Below are 25,831 nucleotides of genomic sequence, written 5' to 3'. Positions count from 1 at the left end.
CATTCCTTGCCCTTGAGCACAATCTGAGTTCTGCTGCCCACGTTCCAGGATCTCGCTTCCAAGGGCAATAACCCAGGTCAGACCTAAGGTAGAGCACCTAGGGTTTCAAACAGAGAGATGCCAGGTTCAAATATTTAACAGTTATGTGTGTAACTATGTAGCCTCTGTGTTAGAGGGAAAAGTAAATTCTTCTGTGAAATGTAGAATGCCTTCGGGGGAAATTCGTCAATTATGTTTCATGACAATTGGGCAGTAGGATTATGTATTTGAGAACATATAGACTTTGTCATAAAACTGAAGTGGGTTGGGGCGCCTGGGTAGCTCACTCAGTTGAGCATCTGTCTTCAGCTCAGGTCATGATCTCATGGTATATGGGTTCGAGCCCCATGTCGGGCTCTGTGCTGACAGCTCAGAGCCTGGAGCCTGCTTCGGATTCTGTGTCTCCTTCTCTCTCTGCCCTTCCCACCCCCCAACTCGTGTTTTCTCTCTCTCTCTCTCTCTCTCTCACTCTCTCTCTCTCTCTCTCTCAAAAATAAACATTAAAAAAAAACCAACGAATTAACTGGATCTGAATTTTTTATTTACTCCTTGAATTAACTTCCCTCAGCCTCAGTCTCCCTATCCTCAAAAGGGATTTATTTAGAGAGTTATTGTAAATGAGATCACGCACACACATGGCCATCATGCCAGCACCTTGTGTGAACTCACTTTCCTTAGCTCAAGAAGATCAAATGTGGATTTGGGCTTTTTTTTTTTTAATGTTTTTATTTATTTTTGAGACAGAGAGAGACAGAGCATGAGCAGGGGAGGGGCAGAGAGAGGGGGAGACACAGAATCCGAAGCAGGCCCCAGGCTCTGAGCTGTCAGCACAGAGCCCGACGCGGGGCTCGAACTCACGGAACGCGAGATCATGACCTGAGCTGAAGTCGGACGCTTCACTGACTGAGCCACCCATGCGCCCCTGGGCTTTTTCTTCAAACACAGATTAAGAAAATAGTATTCTGTTTTGAAAACCAAGCCCCACATTCTATTCCTTGTTCTGTCTGTCAAAAAGAGGGGAAGTAAATCATGTGTGCATGTGGTACGTGCATGCGTGTGTGCATGTTTGAGGGAAGTGAGGAGAAGGAAAAAGAAGAGTGTATGTTCTCAAATGTACACTACTAGGCAATTCAAATAAATAGACATTTTAAACAGTTTTTAAAATATCACAGTGGCCCCCCCGGTGGCTCAGTAGCTTAAGAGTTCGACTCTTGATTTTGGCTCAGGTTATGATCTCGTGGTTTGAGTTTGAGCCCCAAGTCAGGCTCTGTGCTGACAGCCTGGAGCCTGCTCGGGATTCTGTCTCCCTCTCTCTGCCCCTCCCCTGCTCATTCTCTCTCTCGCTCTCAAAATAAACAAATAAAACTTAATTTTTTTTTTTTTTAAATATTGCAAATGGATGTTCAGGTCAGAACTCTTTCAATTACATGTGCTGGAAAGCTAAAGGCAAACCACAGCCCACAAAGGTCGGTCTGCAGGGAGAGCTGGGGAAAGTGGAATTGTCTTTTCATTTAGTAGAAACATTTGGCTGGCGAGGACATGTGCATGGGGGCTGTGGCGTGAGGTGCTGGGAGCTGATACTGTTACCTTTTTTTCCTGACCTGCTTCCCATACCACGCCTGCTTGGTTTTCCTTCTTGCCATTGCATTGTGCTGATTTATTAGGCTGTGTGCTTCTAGGGCACCGGCAGATTGCATGCAGGAGCAGGTCTGAACTGGGAAAGTGAGAATTACTGTATCAGATGATACCCAATTAACTCGTGACAAGCACAGCAGGTGAACCTGGAACTCGGGCTTTATCTTTTATGTAGCAGAATCAGTCGCTGTATATTAAAACGTTTTTTAAACCTCATGGAGCTTAGCTACTCATTTCTCCTTTCTTCCCAGCTGCCCGCCATCTCTTCCCATATACGCAGGGGTGGTTTTTACAGACTTGAGTGTCAAAATGGACAAGTCCCTGAGATGCGCTCTGAGTTCAAGGGCAGTGGGTCGGGGCTCCCTGAGGCAGACACGGGGCATCTGGGCAGCCAAAGCCACACGCCATCAGGCAGAGCTAAATAGTGCAAGCAGCAGCATAAACATAACTTCAGAATAATTAGTTTTACTTTCTTTGTGGGCACCTGAGTCCCATGATGATGCTCTAGCTCTGAAAAAGCTTTGCCACCCCCTGACCTTTGGTGCCTCTGCCAGTGAGGTTATTATAACACAACATTCTCACTCAGATTCCCTGGATGAAGGAGTTCATCTCCGCATCCACTTCCAGGTGTGGCTGTGACATTGGCAGTGGAAGGTCGGATCCTGCACCCTTGGACCGGCCCATGTCCTGCAGACACCCTGTCTTCCTTTGGCGTGGGATCATGTACCCCATCGACTAATCTTAATGTAAGCTCAGGGAAAAAATGATTCGGAAATTAATGGGAAAGTAAAATAATATGACTTTAAATGCCCGATATTCCAAAACACAAATCTTATTTTCTGTGCAACTGCTGTTTCGGATTATCCATGCCTCCCCTGGCTTCAGCCAGCATGGAAAATCCTTCAAGATCTCTACTTCATTCACTTCCGCAGGGAGTCATTTTTTAACCCCCTCAGGTGGGGCGGCATCTCTTCGGTGATTCTCCCAGAATGAGTGCTGCTTTAAGTTTCCACCACTGAACTGAACAACCTGCTTTTATTCATCATGCATTTATGTCACTGAACCTGGTGTTCTTCAGGCAAAGGGCAGCGTCAGATTCAGCTCTGCAGCCATAGTGACCAATGCACAGCCGGGCACGTTTAGGAAACTCTGGATGGATATAAGAATGAGAGTCAGGCACACCCCCAAAGAGAAGTCTGCTCTCTGGTACCATTTATTAATTCTGTCAAATCCATATCTGGTCATTTTTCTTCTCCCTGCAAATCTCTTATGGACATCAGAGGAAAAGAGGAAGAGAGAGAAATTAACAACAGCACTGAATAATGACCTGCCAATGAGAAGTGGATCCATTGCTAATTTAGTGATGGTGCATTTATTTGGTTCCAACCCTAGGGAATTGACCATAACCACTCTAAGACCCAGGCGGGATTGTATCCTGTTTAACTCAGGAACCCTCTCTTGAGATTCAGTTTAAATGACTACCACACATCATGGTAACAGAAAAATCCTGTAAATAAACAAACTTATACATGCAAATAAAAATCTGTTTGTGAAACCACATGAAGTTGTTATCTTATTATTAGGAGTGAAGCAACATGAATATAATAACAGAGAACTGTTAATCATTTTTCTCATCTCAACCTACTATGAAACCACCTATATATGAATATATATTTATATTATAAAATGGTAATTTATTTTAAGCAAATATGTTATCAGCCTTCTTCCGTACAGTTTATATACAATCAGGTTTCCGTTTGTGGATGGCTGTTTTCTGCAATTGCCTGTGCTCTTTGTAACTCTGACTTCTTACAGCATCTTTGTACTGTCCTTAATTTACTCTGTCTGTGAACACCTGCTCCATTTTGTTGGTGGCTAAAATTTCGCATGCATTTATTCAATGTGCATTTTCTGAGCCCTTGTGTTATTTAAAATAGAAGTCATGGGTTCCCTAACAATGGGCTCTGGGACATTCCCTCACTGGCTGTGTGACTTTGGTCCTACTGCCCCTCTGTTACCTATATAAAATAAGGATAGCGATAGAGCTGCTCTGTAGGTACCATCATTACTTAATATTTAGAACAAGGTGTTTAGAACAGTACCTGCCACCCAAGAAGTTCTCAAGGATATCATTATATCATTGATATCATTACCTTGGTATCGCGTTTTCTGCACAGTGAGTTTCCAATGTGACAAGATCACTCTGGTATCAGCAGGGACTCAAGGCTGGTGTTTCTGTCTTGCCCTCCAGTGTAAAACTTGACTTGCGCTTCATATCATGGATTCTGCCATCTTTCAAGGTCCTAGACAATACTGTTCCATCCCATGTATCAAGACAATCAAGCCGCAAGCCCATTTTTCTGCGTTGTTGACTTCCCTGGGTCTTTGTTAGCGCGATGTTACCACTTCATCTCCGTGCATGGTTTAATTACTCAAATAAACACATTCTTCATTCACTCAAGTAGAATAATACTTTAGATATTTCACAATTTCTCAGAATTCAGCAATTTCTCTTTTGTCTTTCACTTCTTCCTTTTGGAGGATTTTACTCATGGGAGTTGATTGTATCTACATTGATCCTTGAATAATGATCTTCAAAATCTGATGACTTCTTTCTGTAAACCAAGGCCAAGCCTTGTGTTACTACAACTATTATATTAATTGAAAATTCCAAGAAAATGGCAAATGTTAGACAAAATTTGTGATTAATGCTAAACTGATGGGGTGCCTTCGGCTTCCATTTTCAAATTTGAGGTCATACTGTGCTGATCTCATGATGCTGTCTTTATTGATTGAAGGTGGTGGGGTTGAAGTTCTTTATAGTCAAATGCTTCACTCAATCTGATAGCAAGTCATTTCCTGTACTACTATCGTGACAAATACTGCTGTCCCTTTATTATGCAAAGAAAAGATACAATGCACAGAAAACCTCGTTAGATTTGTTTTCCACTTAACATTCTCTTACGTTCCTTGTTTACACTGTAAAGGATATTGCTGGATAACACGGTGATATTTTTTCATCAGACTCATCGGGACATTTTTGGATCATCAGTTATCATGAAGATTTATGGAAAATGTTGCTGTGCTCTCCAGGGGGAAGTCAACGTTAGAGTCTGGCCCCCAGCTCTCTCGGTGTCCCTTGATGGCAGGTCTCTTTCAGATTTAAATAGTGCCTGGCGTGAAGTAGGACCTGGGTTAAATTCCTGAAACGTTGATTTGTGTTTGTACTGTGCACTCTGCTAAATGTTTTCACAGATTTACCGCATTTAATTATCAATCAGTTTTTGTTTAATTGGATTCATGAAATTAATTATATGAATCCCATTCTGTTAATATTGCCTGAGCCTGGAAACCAGATCCCCTCAGCAAATGGAGCAGAGGGGAGGCATTTGTGCATTTTCCCTGTAGTGGTCAGCCTCCTTCAGCCATCCTTGGTTCCTGGAAGCTTGCCTCAATACCACTACCACCCTTTTGGTCTCTGCTCTAAGACCCGGTTAGAAAAGGAAGAGAAAAAAGTAGGGAAGAAAAGATGCATCTGGGGCTTATTATTTAGGAAGTTAAAAACTTAAACTCCCTGTCTACAGTCCTGGCTTCTCTGGAAGGTTACTAGTCAACCTAGTGAAAATGTGTGCAAGGCATTTTAGGCTGGCTGGCTGGGAGATGGGTCAGGATCCAGTATTTCAATGCAACATCCTCTTCGGATGGTGGCCTCCAGGCAAGGGGAAAGGCTCATCAAACTGCCTGGGTGTTCCTGTGTGGGTCCTAACTACCATAGTTATTTCTGAACAGAAGCATGAATATGAGAGATACCCGGATTACTTTTAAACATAAGAATATGGCTTTCTTGTCCTCGAGGGAGGCGCTGTGAATTTTTGTCCTTTGGAGGAAAGGTGGCATCACAATGTAATTGTAGTTACATATGATCACCGCGGGCTTCTTAAGTTACTCTCACTCTGTCAGTGACAGCATCTAGTCTCGTCACTTCACACACCAGTGCCTTGCAAATGTCCATCGGCACGCCGGACCTTTTCTCGACTCACATAGCCAACTTCATACTTGACATCGCCACCGGATGGCTCATAAACTCAACTTTATCAGATCCAAAATTGGACTCTTTTTAAGCTTCTCAATTGCTTTTATCGCTTCCAGCTTATTGAGGTATAATTGACAAATAAAATTGTGTAAGATATTTAAAGTATACAACGTGATGATTTGATACATGTATGCGTTGTGAAAGAAGCCCTCCCCCACCTCCATCTGGTTAATTAACACATCCACACATATTTGACTTTTTTTTTTTTTTTTTTTTTTTTTTTGGTGAGAACATTTAAGTTCTACTCTCAGCAAATTTCAGTCTGAGTTTGAACTCTTGCTCATCTCCCCAAACTGGTTTCACCTGCATTCTTTCTCTCTCACTTCATGGCAACTCTGTCTTCCAGTGGTTCAGGGCAAAAACCTTGTAGTCATTCTCGATGGGTCTCTTTTTCACACTCCTGAATTCAATGTATCAGGCACTCCTGCTGCCTCTGTCCTTAAAATATATCTAAAACCTGCCTCTTATCACCAACTCCTGAGACACCGTGGCCTCAGTCCCGCCCCGTCCCCTTGTCCCGGATGATGGCTCTAACCTCCCTGTGTCTCTCTGCTTCTCTCGTGTCTTCCTAGAGTCTATTCTCAACAGAGAAGCCATGAGCCAGCCAGTTTGTGGCCTTTCTTCTCCAGTGTTTTCCCATTTCGTTCAGGGCACGCAAAATCCTGACACGGCTTTCCAGTAACTACCGCTATGTGACGAATCATCCACAGACCTAACCACTCAGAGCCATTTATTGTGTGTACAAATTCTGAGAGTCAGGCATTTAGACCTAGAGCAGCAGAAATGGCTGGTCTCTGTTTCCTGATGTCTGGGTCCCTCAGACTCTATGGCTCAAATTATCTGAAAGCTTGCTCACTCACATATCTGGCTGTAAGTTGAGACCTTCACCTGGGCTGTCAGCCAGAACACCTGTGAATGGCCTCTCCATGTAGCTTGGGCTTCCTCACAACATGGTTGGCTGGGTTCCCAGCAGGGAGAGCCAGGCAGAAGCTGGACCCTAGCCTCAGAAGTTAAAGAGCATCCTTCCTGCCATTCTCCATTGGTTGTAATGTCATAACCTGTTCAGATTCAAGAGGAGGGAGACAGATTTCACTGCTTGATGGGGAGTGGTCAAGTTCCGGACTAGTGTGTGGGACCAGGAATATGACTGTGGCCATGTGCTGGAAATGTGATCTGCCACAGTGGCCTACATGATTAGAGGTGGCCTATTTCTCTGCCTTACTCTTTTTCCCAGAGAACATCTCCAGATTTTGCTGGAGGACTCACGTATGTTCCTGCTCTAGGATCTTTAGACTGGCTGTTCCTTCCGTTTACTGTGCTCCTCCCAGTATGGCTGCTTATGTGCTCCTCTCCGCCCTCTTCATGCTTTAACTCAAATGTCACCTTCCCAGTGGTGCCTGGCCACTCTGCTGCCCCGTTCTGATCCCCTTCTCTTGCTTCGTAGTACTTACTACCTTCTAAGTATTCTATGGAACTTTTATGTTAATTATTACCTGCCCCTACCAGAATTAAGCATTACATAAGCAGGAATCTTTATTGCTTCTGTTCACTAGTTTACCCCCTGGGCTTACAACAGCACATGGCACAAAATAAGTATAGAATGTGAAACAGAGCATTTCTGGTTGGGACATTCTGAGTTTTTGCAGTACTTGCCCCAGAAGAACCAGTGAGCAGATCTCAGCTACCTGGAACCATATCACCACAACTTATTCCCCATGCTAGCAGAGTATCTGCCACATAGTAGGTGCTGAAAATCAATATTTAGCTAATTTATTTGGAGAAAAAACTCGACACAGCTTAACTTGTAAATGAGACCGACATAAAGCAACACGATAGGACACCAACTTAAATAGTTGCTTTCATTGCGTACATTTCTGTTTTTATCTATTATGAACTGATGAACCAGAACTTTTGTTTTAGTTTCTGTATAAATATTTGGTTTCTTTTTGAGGAATTTCAAGGTACGTTTTCCAGTTCCAAATATACCCTCTGTCCCTCACCCTTGCACATACATGTTGGCAAAAATAAGATCCCGAGAGCCCTCTAGGCAGAGGCTCGGGCAATAGGACTTCTGCTTTCCACATCCCCCAGCTTTAGAGTGTCATGCATGAATTACCTTTGAGAATAAAGGGTGAAATGAAAATAATAATAGGGGTGCCTGGGTGGCTCAGTCGGTTGAGCATCCGACTTCAGCTCAGGTCACGATCTCACAGTCTGTGAGTTTGAGCCCCACGTCGGTCTCTGTTGTGACAGCTCAGAGCCTGGAGCCTGCTTCGGATTCTGTGTCTCCCTCTCTGTCTGCTCCTTCCCTGCTCATGCTCTGTCTCTCTCTCTCAAAAATAAATAAAAACGTTAAAAAAAATAAAAAAAAAATAATAAAGTCCACCTTAGCAATAATAACAGTGATGATAGAAATGGCAGTAACATCAATGACAGCTGCCATCTGTTGGGGGCTTCTCTGCTGCCACCTGCTCTTCTGGGCACTTCATATTCACATCTCTGTCAGCGGACACCTTCAGAGGAAGGCACGTTCGTTCCCCAGAGGAGGAAACAGGCCACCAGGGCTTGCCCCAAAATGTACCAAGTTTCTTTCTTTGGTAAAGTGCCTCTTTGATCCACGGGAGGAATAACAATCATCTGTTCCTTCAACATTTGGTGATTAGGAGGCTCTGCGTTTCTCTCGAGGAGCCCGCTGATCTCCCAGCTTTGGAAGCCAAGCCTCTGATGTCAGCTACTGTCAGGATCACGTTTCCATGCGTTCCTCAGTTAAAGGGGCCGCAATCCCATGCTACCGCTGGTGAGGTTTTTTTGCTTCGTCCATAGGACGGGACTTGTTCCTCTTTCTGGTCTTTTCTTCATACTCTGCACCCAAGCTCTTGGCCACCAGGTGGGAAAGGGGAAAACGCACAGAACATAGCGGCTTCCATTCCAGACACCAAATGAGCTGTCTTGCCAGATGCCACGCGCGGCATGGTGACCTTGCCCCCCGGCTTCATCTCCGGCAGAGATGCTGAAGGCCTCAGACCATTTCCAGCACCTCGCTCCAGGCAGCCGCCTCAGTGCATTCGAGTGTTTTCCAAACCTAGGATGTGATCATCGCTATCGGCCTGACGGCGATCCTTTGGGTTTTTGGCTTTTAGTCGAGCATTTTTGGGCTGTGTTCAATCTTTGCGTACAATTGCATCAACTTCGGGTTTTTGTTTTGCAGAAACGAGTGTGAAGGAGAATACTACGAAGTACATGGAAATCCTTGAGGATAAACTGCGTAGGTAAGGAGAAGAATTTCTACGTTACAGACTCCATGGTTCATCTGGATTCTTAATTGTAAAGGGAATTTAGTGAGGGCAGAGAAAAAGGCTAGCCCATTTGTGGAATGAGTTGACAAAGAAAAAACACACCCAAAGGAGCCCTTGGAATCCTCTAAGAGGATTGAAGCAGGTGCCATATAAACATCTCCTAGCCCTTTTCTCCTCTTTATAAAAAGTAAATAGATTAAGATGTTTTAAAAGTGGGGGAGACCACAAGTTAGTTTCCATGTTCCATAAGAAGAATCTTCTTTGCCATGTTAAATTCCAAATTCATGCCTTGGTCTGTTTTTTGTTTTTTGTGTTTTTTTTTTTTTTAATTCTTTTCTTTTTAATGTCTGAAGTGGATTTCGACCCAGCTTATACACGTTTTGGAACAACGTAAGAAATACATATCTGAGGTTCTGTTTTGAATCCCGAATCAAAACCAGCGTGAAAATTTGTGGTCGCTTTTTTTTTTTTTAAACCCAATTAGGAATTGAGATTTGAGAAACATTATGGATGTTGCAGCGTGTCAAGATGTTTCTCATTTTTGTGGATGTGTGCTCATGAAAATAAATCCCAGCCACCAGGATCTGTTCCTAATTAAGGAAACAAGTATGAGAATGTAATGTGTACTTTCTTCCCTAGGAGTCACTTAGCTTTATGGAGACCGTTTTGCTACTATTTTGGAAATTGGTAAATAACTCTTTAAATACACTATGCCGTAAAACTTTGTCAGCTGAGATAATGCCATCGGCAAAATACTTCTCCCTTAAGGGATTCTGGGAGGGGCTGCCTTGCTGAGTTCAGTTCTGCAGGGCAAGGAAGGTACTATGGGATTTGTTCCAAAGCTTGCAAAACAAGTTCTTTCAACCACTGACTGATAGATCCCTGCCTCCAGACATGGAGAGGCTACGACCAAGGTAGCAGGTAGTGTAGGGTTAAGGAAGGCATGCAGGTATGGGCATCCTCGAAGGAAATGTCTCCCCTCCTTGGAAAGGAGGATATTCATCTGGGTCAGGTGCACTGCTCTGAGTCCCACCTCCCCTCCCCCACACGTTCCAAGGCACATTTCAGCACATGCCTTGTGGATCTCATCCGGCTACCATGTTTAGCCATAACCACCACACATATCGTTCGTTCCGCTAGGTTACTGGGCAGCAGGTTGGAATTGTAGGAGCTTGGGTGTTGGTAGAGAGACGCCCATTTAAAATGCAGCTTTACAGGGGCACCTGGGTGGCTCAGCTGGTTAAGCGTCCCACTTTGGCTCAGCTCACGATCTCACGGTTTGTCAGATGGAGCCCCAAGTCCGGTTCTGTGCTGACAGCTCAGAGCCTGCAGCCTGCTTCACATTCTGTGTCTCCTTCTCTCTCTGCCCTTGTCTTGATTGTGCATTTTCTCTCTCTCTCTCTCTCTCTCTCTCTCAAAAAGAAAGAAATAAACATTAAAAAAAATTAAAAAAAATAAAATGCAGCTCTGCAGTTTATCCAATTCCCTCACCTCCAGTCAACATTCACCGTCAGCCTCTGTAGCTGTAAAGCTAAAGGAAGGTACCTGTCCTCTGGAGTTAAGGTGTGGGTTTTACCGAACAGCAGGGAAAAAGCCCTCACCTAGGTGGCAGTCGGAAAATTTTAGTTCCCTCCTCCTTCTGCTGCTCCTGACCTTCTCTCGCCTCTTCACTGGAACTGAGTGAACAGACATGCCCAGAACTCATCCTTTTCCCTCCAAGCCAGCTCCCCTGCTTTGTATCCGGCCCAGAGAACGGCCCATCACCCACCTGGACCAGTCCCGGGACCTGAACCTGGCTGCCTGTGGGGCACCACCAACTGAAGCTCACTCCCCGGGCCCTCACCTCCCCCTCGGAGTCACAGAGTCCCCTGAGTCCTGCCAGGCGGCCCCCTTTTGGGTCCTCAAGCCCACCTCCCCCTCCCCCTGCTAGTATGGGTCTGCCTTCTCCCACTGAAGGACCATAGTAGCCACTTTTTGATTTTCTGTTTTGTGTTGCCCTTCCCACTCCATTCTCCAAGTGGTCTTGAGCGAGCATCTTAAAATACAAATTTGGTCATTGCACATCCCTCTCATCTTAAGGATGAAGCCTGAGGATAAAGTGTGGCTCCTCACTCTTCCAAGTGGCCTCTGTGTGTCCTTCAGCAGCGGCATCCGTCATCACCCTGCCACTGTCCTACTCGTACTGATTCTCTTGTGTTTCTCAATGCTACTGTGCGTTTTTTCCGGTGGAGACACTAATTTAGACAGGGAAATGGTCAAGGGAAGTTATCCGGGGAAGCCTTAGGTTCAGCCGTGTGAAATTACTGGTATTAGATCACATTGACCTAAGGAGTCTCAACCCAATATGTAGGGATTTGAAGTCATCTTCAGGAGGGTCAGAAGCTCTGGCCTGAGACTGGCCAGTGTCCTCGCCATGGCACGCTGGCATATTGGGCACACTGGCTCTCACCGCCCCCTCCCCTTGCAGGTGCACCAGTGGCTGCCCCCCCTCCCCACCCACCCCAGCCTCCACACCAACTCTGCCTCCAGCTCCACTCCAGCTTTGCCCTTGCTCTACCCGCTCCCCCCACCCCGCCCCGCTCTGCCCCGCCCCTCCTCTACTCTGCCTCTGCTCCGCCCCCTGCCTGTCTCTGCTCCGCCCCCTGCTCCGCCTCTGCTCCGCCCCCTCTCTGCTTCTGCTCCGCCCCCACTCTGTCCCACCCTCCCTTCATTTGTCTACATCTTTTCATCCTTCACGTTTTAGGTGTCTCCTCTTTGAAGACTTCCATGACTCCCGAAGACTCCCAAAATGTGCTTTTGCCCTGAACTCTTTGCTTTCAAAGTGCTTAACAACAGGTAGTGCAGATGTCTGCCTTGTTCCGAATGTGTCCACCGTGATCTGACGGCGCTGAACAGTGTTAAGGGTACCCAACAAATACTTGGTGAGTTAATGGTTGAGTGAATGCAACGGATTTATAGGCACCACAGTCCCATCTTCCGTCATCTTCTGCCCCTCTCCCTGCCTCTCCGGCCATGTGGACACGGGACTCACATACATTCGTCACTTAGGCTCGCTCCTTCAGCAGCCTCAAATGACCAGAGTGGTAGCTGCCACATCCTAACAGCCTGCTTCTCGAGGGCCCTTTCCTTTGCTCTTTTAAGCTGTCAGGAGGCCTGGCGCAGATCTGTTTGAACTGGCGTCACAGCAGCACTGGACTGGGAGGGAAAGCGGCAAGCGGCAGGCAGAGTAGCAGGCAGAGAGGCTGGGTGCATCTCCAGGTGTGCGCAGGTGCCTCAGAGCTGGAGGCCAGACTGGGTGCTGGGGAAGTGTGGTCACGTCAAGCTCTCTCCCTCCTGCAACGGAACCGTCCTCCCCACCGGGTCTGAGGAGTGATCCTGTACAGTCCCGGTTCTTTCCCCGGAGAACCGGCGTCTTGAAACACAAAACCAGTTGTCGGGGTCTGAAGCGGTTTGCGTCTCGGTGGCCGCTCAGTGAGTACTGCAGGATGTTGACCAAAGCAAGGCAATAGTTGCTGACAGAAGTCTTTGTTACTTACTTACAACCATCTGTAGCATCTCTTGGTCTTACCGGGATTTCAAAGTGAAAGTGGCTGAGAACTGAATAGATCGCTCATTTCCCATTAGAACGTATAGAATTTATGACCCGTGCAACAGCGAGATTTGGATCTGGCCAGTCATGATCTGGGAGACAAGTCTAAATGACAATATCTTTGTTACCATCTGAGTTTACGCTGAGAGGAAAGAGGTTGGGCTCAAGGCCCCATTCTCTATCAAGAAAGTCAAGTGAATAAGGAAGTTAGGAAGTATCCGATTCTATCTGCAATTCAAAGGGATACCTGCATAGGACAAAACACAAAACAGGCAAATGTTAAATGGGGGATTTTAGTATATATTCAAACAAAGATTTGCCTTTTAATGATCTGAGTTAAAGAAAAAAGAAAAGAAATCCCCTTCTAAATTTGAGTGCTTATAAAAATTCAGAAGGTTTTTCTTCAAAATGTGGTTTTAACCATGGTTTTGTGTGCTATCAGTTTTTTTAAATTTTTTAATTAAAAAATTTTTTTAATGTTTATTTATTTTTGAGAGAGAGAGACAGAGTGCAAGTGGGGGAGGGGGAGAGAGAGAGAGAGAGAGAGAGAGAGAGAGAGAGAATCTGAAGCAGGCTCCAGGCTCTGAGCTGTCAGCACAGAGCCTGACACGGGGCTCGAACTAACCAACTCACCAACCATGAGATCATGGCCTGACCAGAAACCGAGAGTCAGACACCTAACCAACTGAGCTACCCATGCACTCCATTACCAAACTATGTTAAAGCTGCAAAATATTTAAGGGCACCTGGATACCTCAGTCAGTTAAGTGTCCAACTTCAGCTCAGGTCACCATCTCACGGTTTGTGGGTTTGAGCCCCGAGTCGGGCTCTGTGCTGACAGCTCAGAGCCTGGAGCCTGCTTTGTATTCTGTGTCTCCCTCTCTCTCTGCCCCTCCCCTGCTCAGACTCTGTTTCTCTCTCTCTCTCTCAAAAACAAACAAACAAACAAACAAACAAAGCTGCAAAATATTTGATGCACTTTAAAGTATATCAATTATGCTATTTTACATCCTCAAGATACCTATTCAGTCAAGTATAATTGTAAATAGATAGTGAAGTTATATATTTGTAAATTACATCCATAGGCTCTATTTCATATAATGTATGTGAGAATAAATATAGACATATATCAATATACAAGGATATGTACACATACACGTATAAACACACAAACTTGCAATTGAGAAATAAACATATTTCATAATTATTCTACTTATTTTGAAAATTCTCTTTTAGTAACAATGCATTGACTGGAAGTCTATGGATCAGGAAGAGGTAACATTCTCTCCTTTAATATCTAACCTTACTATCAGGGAGTGACTTAGGCACTGGGGAGAATACGGCTTACCATTTCTGTATGTCGGCAAAAGGCAGAGACCCCTAACATTCCTCTGGCAAATACACCTTGTTCTCCACAAGAAAATGAACTGATGAAGAAAATAATCTGAGTTATAAGTTAGATGCAGGTACATTCCTATTTCCCCTTGTACAAAGGAGAGATACTATTTGAGGATTTTTCCTTGCTCACGTGTTTCACGGATGTTCCTCCTTCCCTTGTCTTAGCTGGATAGGCAGGAGGGTGGGGGCAACCAGAGTGACATGGCCATGTGACAGACCCGGTCCCCTGGTGCTTTCCTCTCTATTCTCACTGTTACATCCCTCCAACCTAGTGCCCCTCAACCTGGAGCCCTCTCCAACCTAGTGCCTGGCTGCACATTCATCCTTAATGCTCAGCACAATATTCCTTCTCTATAAAGCCTTTATGGCCTTCTCCTGCTTCCTTCTTGGTACCCACAATGGCACCCACTACCGACAATTTGTTGCAATGATTTGTGTCTGATTCTATTAGGCTGTGAGATCCTTGAGAATGGGTTCCATGCCTGACTTGCTCTGTATTCCAAGTGGCCGGCTGTTTGGCATGTGATAAACGTTCAATAAGATTATATTTAGTGCAAGAATGAATGGCTAAATAGCAATTGGATCTGGAGACTTTATTTTTAACTATTAGATTTAAAAAGTTAAGGCAGCCTAAGAAGATATAATGCCCCAGAAATCCATTCGTCTTGCCATCAAATCTTAATGGCATGTAAGAGAATAGAACAACAACAACAACAACAATCTACTCTTAAAGAGTTTTCCCCTCTTAAAGAGGAAGAATAATCTTACTCCCTCAGATTTATTGTTTCCAGAGGTTAAGAGTTAAGTGTGATATTTTGGCCTGGCTGATTTTCCCTTGTGGCTAAACCTTGCTTTAATTTCCTTTGTCTCAATGATTACATATTCTCTGTTAGCTGTCTTTCCCAAAGACTCAAAAGAAATAGTCAAAAGTTGTATGGATGGGTTACCTTTTTTACTGACCATGTGTTATATCTCTAAGCATGGTGCAGGAGAAATTAATTATTGTCCAATGGCAAACTTGTGTCTCTGGCTAGTGTGAACCAAGCCCTCCACCCTATGGCTCTGAGTAGCGGTTCCGTTTAACCTTGTGGAATCTCTTATATGCGTGACTAATGGGAAACGGTCCCTTTTTTTTAGCATCTCTTGGTTCTATTGCTATCTTTTTTTTCTGCAGTTGAATATGAAACTTTGTAAGTACAGTTCACTGGATTATAGGTTATTTTTGTTTCCTTGTGCTCTTGTGTGTTTCTCGAGTGTTTTTTCCCCTTTGAGTACGTATCATATTTTTGTAATCAGAAAAGAGAAAAATCATTAAAATTTGTTTTGAACGTACAAGTAGTTAGATACCTTCTTAGAGGCCCTTCTTAGCTTTAGAAAGAACTATCAAACACTCATCATTTGCATCTGAATTTACTTTCAATTTTGGAGACTGATATATTTTTCTAAAGCAGATTTGGTTCTTTTTTTTGAGGGAAATACAGAGAGAGTGTGGGCAGGAGAGGGGCAGAGAGAGAGGGAGACAGAGAATCCTAAGCAGAGAATCCCGACACAGGGTTTGAACTCACAAACTCATGAAACTGTGAGATCATGACCTGAGCAGAAATCAAGAGTCAGATGCTTAAACAACTGAGCCATCCAGACACACCCTTAAAGGTGATTTCCTTCTTTTTAAAACATTAATGATTAGTTTCTAATTATCTTGAAGTTTTCGTATGGACAACTTGGTGGGAAATGGTAGTGGGGTGAACTCACTCTGCTAATGAACACCTAGTGGGAGTGAGCAGAGAGGGAGAGTCCTGGTGGCTTCCTACCTGGACGCCCTACTACCTCTCAGCTTGCCTGTGTGGATAGCTCTGCCTTCACGCCAGAAGTCAGCGGAAACTGAGAGTCAGACAGCTTACCGGAGTTCGAGAGTACCTATCTGGCAAAATTGCATTGACCTTCTATGTAAGCCAGCACAGCGTTAGACAAGAAGGACACGCAGAAGACTAAGGCAGTGTCCCTGCACTCAAAGGGCATGCCATCTGGAGGGGAAGCAGCATTGTACACAGAACTGTGCCTGGTATGGGGACAATCTCAGACATGCCTCAGAGACCAAGGTCTGTTCCCTCTTGCAAGGCTCTCAGAGCCTGTCAGTCATGACCAAGAGCAAGTGTTGATGACCGATTGCCCACGATGTAATGAAGATGGGAATCACAGCTGAGGATGTGCTCTCTAAGGCACTTGTTTCTGAAGCAGCTACTACCCACACTTGGGTGTGGGAAGAACATTCTAGAATTATATTTTCCTTTTTCATTTTACCCATTTACGTTTTGTCCTTGAAAACGGTCTCATTCATGGGGCGCCTGGGTGGCGCAGTTGGTTAAGCGTCCGACTTCAGCCAGGTCACGATCTCGCGGTCCGTGAGTTCGAGCCCCGCGTCGGGCTCTGGGCTGATGGCTCAGAGCCTGGAGCCTGCTTCTGATTCTGTGTCTCCCTCTCTCTCTGCCCCTCCCCCGTTCATGCTCTGTCTCTCTCTGTCCCAAAAATAAATAAAAAACGTTGAAAAAAAAATTAAAAAAAAAAAGAAAACGGTCTCATTCTTGAAATGTTTTAGATGTTGGTAGTATTACAGGTACACAAGTTGTGAAACAAATACTAGGGTGCAGGCTCATGATTTTCATTACCGATGAGTTCAGACATAATAAAAAATACCCGAGATAGTGCCGAAGACAGTATTCCTTTACTTATTTTCTAAAACTGAACCAGATATCACATTTAGGATCCACCCACCCCATCCAGCCGCTGTCTTTGTCTCCGCATCCACAAAGGAAAAAGGGAGTTAATTCTACGAGGGAGGGGGCAACACTGAGACTGCACAAAGACGATGAAAGAGGCAGGGCAAGGAGACTGAGGGGGCAGGGTGAGAAAATGCAGAGGAGAGGGGATTGAAAATGTGGTAGCAGCTATTGGTGACTTGGGGGGAGAATTCAGGAGCCTTATTCAGGTGTGTGGCCCTTGGCGGCATAATGGCTGAAAGCCTAAGAGCCTGCATATCCTAGGAGTGTATTCCAAACTTGACCAAGCGACGCGAGCTTTCATGGCAGGCTTGGAGGCTTGCTCACCCCGAACAATGAACGGAATTCTTTGAGATCCGGCACATAATGCCCTTTATGCCAAATTATGCAAGGTAATTTTGAAGTTCCTGTGCACCTGGAACAATCCATTTTCAACCCATATTGAACTTATTTCAAAAGCTGTTGAGGGAAATGAATGAAAGAAATGGCAGCCGGTGGATAAGCAACTGGCTGCCATGGGAACCCCCTCCCCCCTCTTGGCGCAAAGAACAGGGAAGCAGACCCACGTGGACACCTCCGTTTGTTTTTTCATACTTTCTGTTTCATTGCTGACATCTGCCTTCCTCCTCGCTTTCTTAACGGGCACACGTCAAACATGTTACTTCTCACCCCCAGACCTCACTCCCTCACAGCGGGCTCGGTGCCTTTCTCGCGGCTTCTGCGCGGCCTTTGACCCCTTTTTGCTTTGCCTCCGCTGTCCTCGGAAAGACGGAGATTCTCAGCTTCTTTCTTTCCCCTCCCTGCTTTGGCGTGATCCTCCTACATCCACCTCCATTCCTCGCTGGGGGCTGTTTCTATCAGCTGTGTCTCTCTCATTAGCAGGCGACTTTTCATCCCTGCCTGAGAAGCAGGCTGTCTATTGAGTTGAACCCTGTCTGTCCTTTCAGATTTTATTTAAGTAGACGTGGCCCCCAGTGATTTCTCTGTCTCCTGGCTCCTCTCTTGTCTTCTGGCTACCGCATGCTTGCTGTTTGTTCACACTGCCTTTTAACTGTCCGTGTCCCGCCTTCTCACCTCAATTGCCTGCTCAGAGTTAGTTCTCCAACACAGGAAATACTTGTAACTTCATCCGTCGGTTGATACCTTTGTTAGCAAGCCCACACTTCCCTTCTAAAACCAGACAAATTGATCCTACGTATCTATGCAGCCGACCTTTACATTTTTTTTTAACGTTTATTTATTTTTGAGACAGAGAGAGACAGAGCATGAACGGGGGAGGGTCAGAGAGAGGGAGACACAGAGTCTGAAACAGGCTCCAGGCTCTGAGCTGTCAGCACGGAGCCCGATGCGGGGCTTGAACTCACGGACCGCGAGATCGTGACCTGGCTGAAGTCGGACGCTTAACCGACTGCGCCACCCAGGCGCCCCCCTTACGATTTTCTTAATGACACTTTCTTTTCTCTAGCTTACTATAGTGTAAGAATTTGGTATAAAGTACATAAAACATACAAAATATGTGTTTATTGACTACTTTTGTGATCAGAAAGGGTTTCAGGTGACAGTAGGCTATTAGTAGTTAAGTTTTGGGGGAGTCAGAAGTTCCATGTGGATTTTCAGCTGTCCATTGTTCAAGGACCAACTGTACGTGGAAAGCCTTTATGAAAATATTCATGATTGGATTTTCCCACTTTTGAATTTGGGGGCAATATGGCCATATTGTCTAATTTTCCAAGAGAAGCAATGATCAGTGATCAATATAATATGTCATCATTGATTGTTTACATTTAATTTTTAACTTCATTTCCTCTTATACCAGAAAAACCTTAAGCATACTTAAAATAATAATGCTTAAATACATAAAGGCAAACATGCAGGAAAAAAAATAATACATAAAGTATAACAAGACAGCATGAAGTTTTAAAAAGTAGGGGGAAAACAGAAGGAAAAACAAAGATAGGGAAAGTATGGGTCACATTTATATGGAATTGAGGCTGCATGTAGTAGTTTACTAGAAATGGAATTGAGGATGACTGATTATTATATAAAACTAAGTTACATTTTTTTATGTGTATGTAAATGGTGTCATTTATAATAAGCCTTGTGGATCTACATTTGCCTTACAATTCACTATAATACTTTCCAGTTTCCAAGAACTCCATCAGTTTTTGCTCAGAAATAACTTTTTCCCCTGAAAGGTTCAGTTATGATGAATTCAGTTTCCAGAGTACTCAGATCAGTTGAAAAAGGCCTCCACACAGCTCTTCAGAAAGAGGAAGAGTTCCTGCCTCCAGAAACCCAACTCCTCCAATGAGGCATCTTTCCTTCAGGGCTGCCTCCACCTGAGTCCCATCTGGCCTCTACCCCTGGTCCATAAAGTGGGGCCAGAACCCACTCTTTCCTTCTGGGTGCACCTGCCAGCAACGCCCAGAAGCAGGAGTTAATATAATGGGTGTCCCTCCCCCAGAGTTATTACCATAAAAACAATCCTTAAACTCTCTCTCTGTCTTGACAATGATAACGAACCCGAGACATTTCAATTTTTTTCAAGTTTTTGTTTCAATTCCAGTTAGTTAATATACAGTGTTATATTAGTTTCAGGCATGCAATATAGTGATTCCACACTTCCATACATCACCTAGTGCTCATCACAAGTGCCGTCCTTAATCCCTACCACCTGTTTCTCCCATCTCCTAGCCCTCCCCCCCACTGCCCACCCCTCTGGTAACCATCAGTTTGTTCTCTATAGTTAAGGGTCTGTTTCTTTTTTTTTTTTTTTTCAACGTTTATTTATTTTGGGGACAGAGAGAGACACAGCATGAACGGGGGAGGGGCAGAGAGAGAGGGAGACACAGAATCGGAAACAGGCTCCAGGCTCTGAGCCATCAGCCCAGAGCCCGACGTGGGGCTCGAACTCACGGACCGCGAGATCGTGACCTGGCTGAAGTCGGACGCTTAACCGACTGCGCCACCCAGGCGCCCCAAGGGTCTGTTTCTTGATCTGTCTCCTCTCTCTCGTATTTCGTTGCTTTTTTTTTTTTTTAAGTTTATTTATTTTGAGAGAGAGAGATAGAGAGTGTGAGTGAGGGAGGGACACAGAGAAAAAGAGAGAATCCCAAGCAGTTCTGCACTCTCAGTGCAGAGCCCAAGGCAGGGCTGGATCCCACTAACCATGAGATCATGACCTAGGTCAATATCAAGAGTCAGCCGTTCAACCGACTGAGCCACCCAGGCGCCCCTTGTTTTGTTTCTTAAATTCCACATGTGAGTGAAATCATATGGTATTTGTCTTCCTCTGGCTGACTTATTTCACTTAGCATTATACTCTCTAGCTCCATCCATGTTGTTGCCTGCCCATGGCAAGATTTCATTCTTTTTTATGGCTGAATAATATTCCATTGTACACGTATACCACATCTTCCTTATCCATTCATCAATCGGTGGACACTTGGGCTGCTTCCATATCTTGGCTATTGTACATAATGCTGCTATAAACATAGAGGCACATGTATCCTTTTGAATTCGTGTTTTTGTATTCTTTGGGTAAATACCCAGTAGTGCTGTTACGGAACCAGGCTGGATCGCTGGTGGAGAAACCAAGCGGCACTCAGAGATCTTGGTGGATCGGAGTTTTATTTCATACCAGCAGGCTCAGAGGAGACAACTTCTCCAAAGGTCTGAGTCCCCAGCACAAGCATGGGGGACAATTTATCGTCTGTTACTTACGCATTCCGCATTAGTAGTAATTTGGCCCAGGAGGCAAGTGGGGCAGGAAGAAGAACCCGGAAGGGGAGTCTTCGGTCGGGGACTGGAATTTCCCTATCAGTCCTGTTGACCGTCTTGTAACAGATCTTTCCCTATCAGTGCAATTGCTGGGTCATAGGGTTGTGCAGAGTCTGCAACCAGATTGCCTCGGTTTGAGTGAGGCCGATTTTGAGCCGTGGGCTGCCATTAGGTCAATAAATCCCTTCAAGACCCAATTTTCTGTTATGAAAACGGATCAATAATAGAGTAAGATAAAGAATGTTTCTCACATACATTAAGGGCGTAATAAATGCTAGTTATTATTACCTTAGTAGCAGCTATGACACCATAAAAATTAGGAAACCCAAATATTACATTTAAAGAAAACCCTAATTTTATTAAGCCAGAAGAGAGCCCCTTGTCTTCCTGGTGAAATTATGGGGAGAAGAGAGATGTTTGCTTGTAGTTAATGGCCTCCACTAAGAGTCTGCCAACCCTTGTTGATTACCCAAACACCACTCTGTCTGCTGCCTGCCTTTAGCCAGCTGTTAGCACCTCCTGTAGCGGGTGGAGAGGGAAAGAAAAAAGGTAATTGAGTTGTTAATGGCTATGACAAAGGTTTAGAGCCTCCTGTGGTTTCGGGACCAAAACGTTAGAATCCTGGAGCAAACCTCTGTCTTTAGAACCAGTCTGGCCAGTTCTGGAGTTTTTGAGACAGAGAAAACCCAGAGCTCAGGCTGGAAAGAATGTACCATTTCTTCTCTGATTCATAGAACTCCAAGGCACCTCATCTTGACCCTCTGTGGAGCTCAGGCCACAGTCGTCTCACTCTCAGGGACAGCATTTTTTGAGGAAAGTGACTCCAATACACTTGCTTGTCTCCTCTGATATTTTCCTTTGAGGAAGCAAAAATGTTGCGTGGGAGAAGGGGGTGACAGAAGGGAAGAAGAGAAAGGAAACCAGAAGCGCTCTGGGCTTGTCTGGTGACGGGCTTCAAAGAGGGAGGTCTTAGTAGGGAGAATCTGGGGAGCAGAGTGACAGGGTACAGGGAGAAAACAGGTTTTGATCGCCAGGTCAGAACTGAGAGGTGGGAATACCTGTGAGGAGGTCGTAGTCACCTGTCATCCCTGTCTTTGTCATTGATACGTTAAGGCTTAATTGGAAGTGGGGCTGTTTTTAAGTAGCCTGAAAAGCAAACAGGAAAAAAAGGATGACCGTGATTTTGACTAAGAGAATAGAAAATAGACAAGAGATTGATTATAATCCAAAACAGAAGGCTCTGCTGGCAGATTCTACTGTGGTTTGTGCAGCTCAGCCCAAAGTTTCTCTGCTTGAAACCTGTGATATGATCACTCTGTCCACTGAGATCAATTAAGAAGCCAACCAGTTTTCAAGGAGGCTCAAGACTTGGCCAGATGCCCAGTGATTCCTGTTTCTTTATCCTGTTTCATTTAGGTGACTGAGAGACAGACATTCAGTTGCGATCACTAGGTGAGACTGGCCAGAGGTGATGTCCACCACTATCCGTGAGCCTATGTGGCCATTGGCCCGGTAGATAAGCCAGTGTGCTTCAGAGTGTGTGCATTTCAAGGTGCCTGTCACATTTTTTTAAAAAGCAATTATAATTAATCAATAGGGAATGTCCAAGCTAAGGGGAATTTTGCAAACTCAAAAGAAACCATGATTGCTTGAGTGTTTTTGGTGCCTTTTGGCAGAGAGTTGAGAAATCTTAAAGAAAAATTAATTGCTGTATCAATGGAAACCCCAGCAGGTAGATATCCAATTTGTCATTAATTAAAATGAGAACACTTTTTAAGAATTCAGGGAAGCATTGTCAAGATTGCATGATAGTTTAATTTGCTCACATGGTATGAACCTGTTAGCTTCAGACACATGATTAATACAAGTGAAACTCCTCACGGAATGTTTCTGATGCTCACTTCCAGCATGCTGTCATTTTTAAGACTTCGCTCAATGCCCTTATCTCACTTTACGTGAGACGCCAGTTCTGCAGCAGCCTTGGAAAATGTACGTTAGACAAAATATCACACACAACATTTTCTGTGACTCATTTTGCTCCTTTTTCCTCCCCACCCGGCCACCCCCCAGCCAGCCTGAGTCATAGAACAGCTGTGTGAACATTAGCTAGGAAGCAAGCAGCGAGCTGCAGACACTTTCTGTGCTGGGTTGCATCTCATTATATCTGGGAGCTCACACCAGGATGGGCTCTAAATCCCTTATCACAACTGCCTCAGGCGGAAAGCAGTTTTTTTTCCCCCTGTTGTTGCTGATGTAAAGATGACATTTCTTGAGCTGGGAGAATTTTATGTGACCTCATTGTATGCTAAGCCTCAAAAGATAATTCTGTAGCTCCCATTCATCACAAAAACAGGGTCTTTTAGTTGTGCTTCTTAAAAAAAAAAAAATCCCCTAAAGAAATTGTGAAATTATTTAGTGGCCTAAGGAGGAGAAGAGAGTCACCAAGATGATGACTTACGACAATTACACAAAGCAATTTGAGTTATTATTCTATAAATGAGTTATTATTCTATAAATGGGAAAATAAGCGAATGCCCTGGTTAGTTAGATGTGTTTCACTGGTGCAGATTGGTCACGGCGCCATATACCTTCCTATTCTGTAAGTGAACTCAAGCCTGCCTCTTTTAATTGATGCTCTGTCTCTAGAATGTTCTTGATCTATTGCCATTCAGTGGAGTTTCCTTTTGTTTTGATAATGGTGTTTGTCCACTCTTGCAGTTACGGGATGGAAATTGTTCTGGAGTATCGCTTTGGTGCCAGGGCCCTCGTTAGGGGCTCCTTCTTGTGGTTTATTGGAGCGTGAAGGTGGAATGTATTTCTGTAAGTCGCATTGCCCTCCTGCTTGCCAAAGGGGCAAGGTCTCACCTGGAGTTATGTTTCATCTGCTTCTGTAAGTGTCTATGAATCCTTTGCGCTACAAGGGTTTAGTCAAGTGGAACTGTACAGCTTCGGAACGAATTTGGTCCCATGTTTGTTTTCCGGGTTGTCGGCATTTAGACCCTTCTAGAGCAGCTGTGACGATGGGAGCTTAGCTGAGTCTCAAGATACTCTAGTCTTAATCTAGGAGGAAAGAGTCTTCTCGGGGACAGACACGCTGAGAGATAGTCTCGTGAAAGCAAACTGGCCAGGCGTTTGGCTTCCGTCTCTGTGCCTTGCTGTCCAAGTCTGACTCCTGATAACACCCCCAGTACCTCGTGACGTGAGGGATTTGGAAGTAGACAAAGAAAATGGTGAATGCTGTGCCAACCTGTTGCTGTCGTAGTCTACACTGAGGTATCAGCACCGTGTGAACCCAAGAGGAAGAAGAAAGAAGGAAAGCGGCTAGAAGGTTTGGGAAAAGCAGACAGGCTGCCCCAGGGAGCTGTGGCCATACGCCCTTGGAGGGCACGTGGGCCCTAGTTCCAAGTGAGCCCTGTTGGCCCCCCCTCAGCAACCCACCCTCAAGTCCCTCACAATCATTTGGTGGATCCTGATCAATTGTAACTGGAGACAGTGAGGAAAACCAAGTCAGTGTCTTGCCCTTTCGGGGAAAACTAAGCAAATATTTGGGAGACATCCACTTCTTTACTCAAAGGTCTAAAAGCAGGAATTCCTGGGGCAGGGATTGGCGGTCTGGGAGTGATTTCCGTCAGGGTAGGGTTTTCCAGTGTCTTCAAATCCACCGCATTGATGAGGCTTTTTGGGGGGTGACAGTGGGGTTTGTGGGGTCCAGAGCCGATGGTCAAGAAAGAATTCTTGAAGATGTCTTGGTGCAAAAAGTTGATTTTATCAAAGCACGGGGACAGGACCCGTGGGCAGAAAGAGCCGCCCCTGGGACCACGAGGAGATACTGGTTATACGCTATGGAGTTGGGGGAGGTTAAGTCCAGGGGAAGTTTCCAGTGAGATTTTCCTATGCTAAAGACTCACAGGATATTGGAGGCCTAGCTGTTGTCAAGCTAAGGTTGTTTCTCCCTCTAGCAAAGCATTAACATTAAGACAGTGGGGAGTTCCTGGGGAAACTTTAACTCTGCCAGCCTCAAGTATCCGTCAGTGGGCTGCAGGTTATAAGGAAATTTAGTTCTGTCTGCCATTTCCTTCTGCCTCTGTTTCCCACATCACCATGGAGGGGTGATGGAGACTTAAGTCCTGCGGGACTATGAGCTCTATCAGTTAACCATTTGTTTTCCCCCTTTCCTTTGTTCTTGGGCAGCCAGGAGTGCCCGAGGAACATCACACACATCCCACCTGGTGGGGGTAGAGGGTGTTTGCACCTGTCAGCTTGCCTCATGCTCCCTCATCAACATCACATGGATCATGGTCACTGCTGGCCTGGTTTCCACATATGAGAATGGGTGGCTTTGGGGATGTGATTTATAATCACCGTCAATGCCCCCCCCCCCCGGACACTCCTCCCCACCCAAAGCATCAGTCGATTTCTCTTGCCTGTTGAGGTCCTGTGCATCTTGCCCGTCCTACAGCTGCCCTCCTCCACGCCCCAAGCAAGGGAGTTAGCATCTCCTTACCAACGGAGACTGCGAGATTCTGGTTGGGAGCCAAGCATCCGTTTGACAAAATAGTTGCATTAATAACAATAACAAGGAGACACTCTAGACACCACTCGGTATTTTCAGGGCTCAACGGGTCAAAAGCTAGAAAAGCCGGCTGCTTAATCATTGGCAGGCAGGTTCCAACATGGAGGACCTTCCTCACCCCCACCCCAAACTAGCCCTTTTCTTTTTCTGAAGCTAATGGCTGTTTCGGTCGTTCTGATTTCGTAGTGGGTTTTTTCATTCCCTTACAGATGTAGGTGTCAATGTCTGCAGAATGGTATTTCCTGCAGCTGTAGCCCTCCAGCTGCCATCTTCAGGGCCCACAAGCCAAGCAGAGTCAAGTGGATGACAGCAGGAGAGAAGCGTGATTCAGAGTCTGTAGGGTGCGCGTTCGTGTGCGTGAGGCCGACCTGCCTGTGGTCTCAGGGTGGCCCAAGCTGTCCTCTCTCCCTGCATGTTCAGCTTCTGTATCTCCTCAGAGTTTCGGCTTGATTGAACAACAACAAAACGGACACTAAAACCACACCACCTAAAATGAAGCGGACAACCTTTAAAATCAACATTATCAGTCTTTTTCCTATTAGACTATTTTATTGGCCTTTTAAAAAATGTTCTATTTTTTATTTTTTATTTTTGCGCGAGAGAGAGAGAAACACGAGAGGGGAAGGGGCGGGGGGTGGGGGGAAGGCACCG

General features: G+C 45.1%; 1 protein-coding gene across 2 annotated transcripts in view; it reads left to right on the top strand.

Annotated features, from left to right (window-relative positions):
* Window positions 1-25,831, top strand: part of DISC1 (DISC1 scaffold protein) — a 355,616-nt gene that overhangs the window by 269,455 nt on the left and 60,330 nt on the right. For both annotated transcript variants that reach the window (XM_040464923.1, XM_040464922.1), the window contains one exon: window positions 8,976-9,036. In XM_040464923.1, coding sequence (XP_040320857.1) covers window positions 8,976-9,036 — 61 coding nt within the window. The remainder of the gene's footprint in view (window positions 1-8,975; window positions 9,037-25,831) is intronic.

The sequence above is a fragment of the Herpailurus yagouaroundi genome, unplaced genomic scaffold, assembly GCF_014898765.1.
Source record: "Herpailurus yagouaroundi ecotype Mexico unplaced genomic scaffold, PumYag 530, whole genome shotgun sequence".
NCBI lineage: Eukaryota > Metazoa > Chordata > Mammalia > Carnivora > Felidae > Herpailurus > Herpailurus yagouaroundi.
Note: the sequence above shows the minus strand (reverse complement) of the source record. Positions and strands in the feature narration are given on the sequence as shown.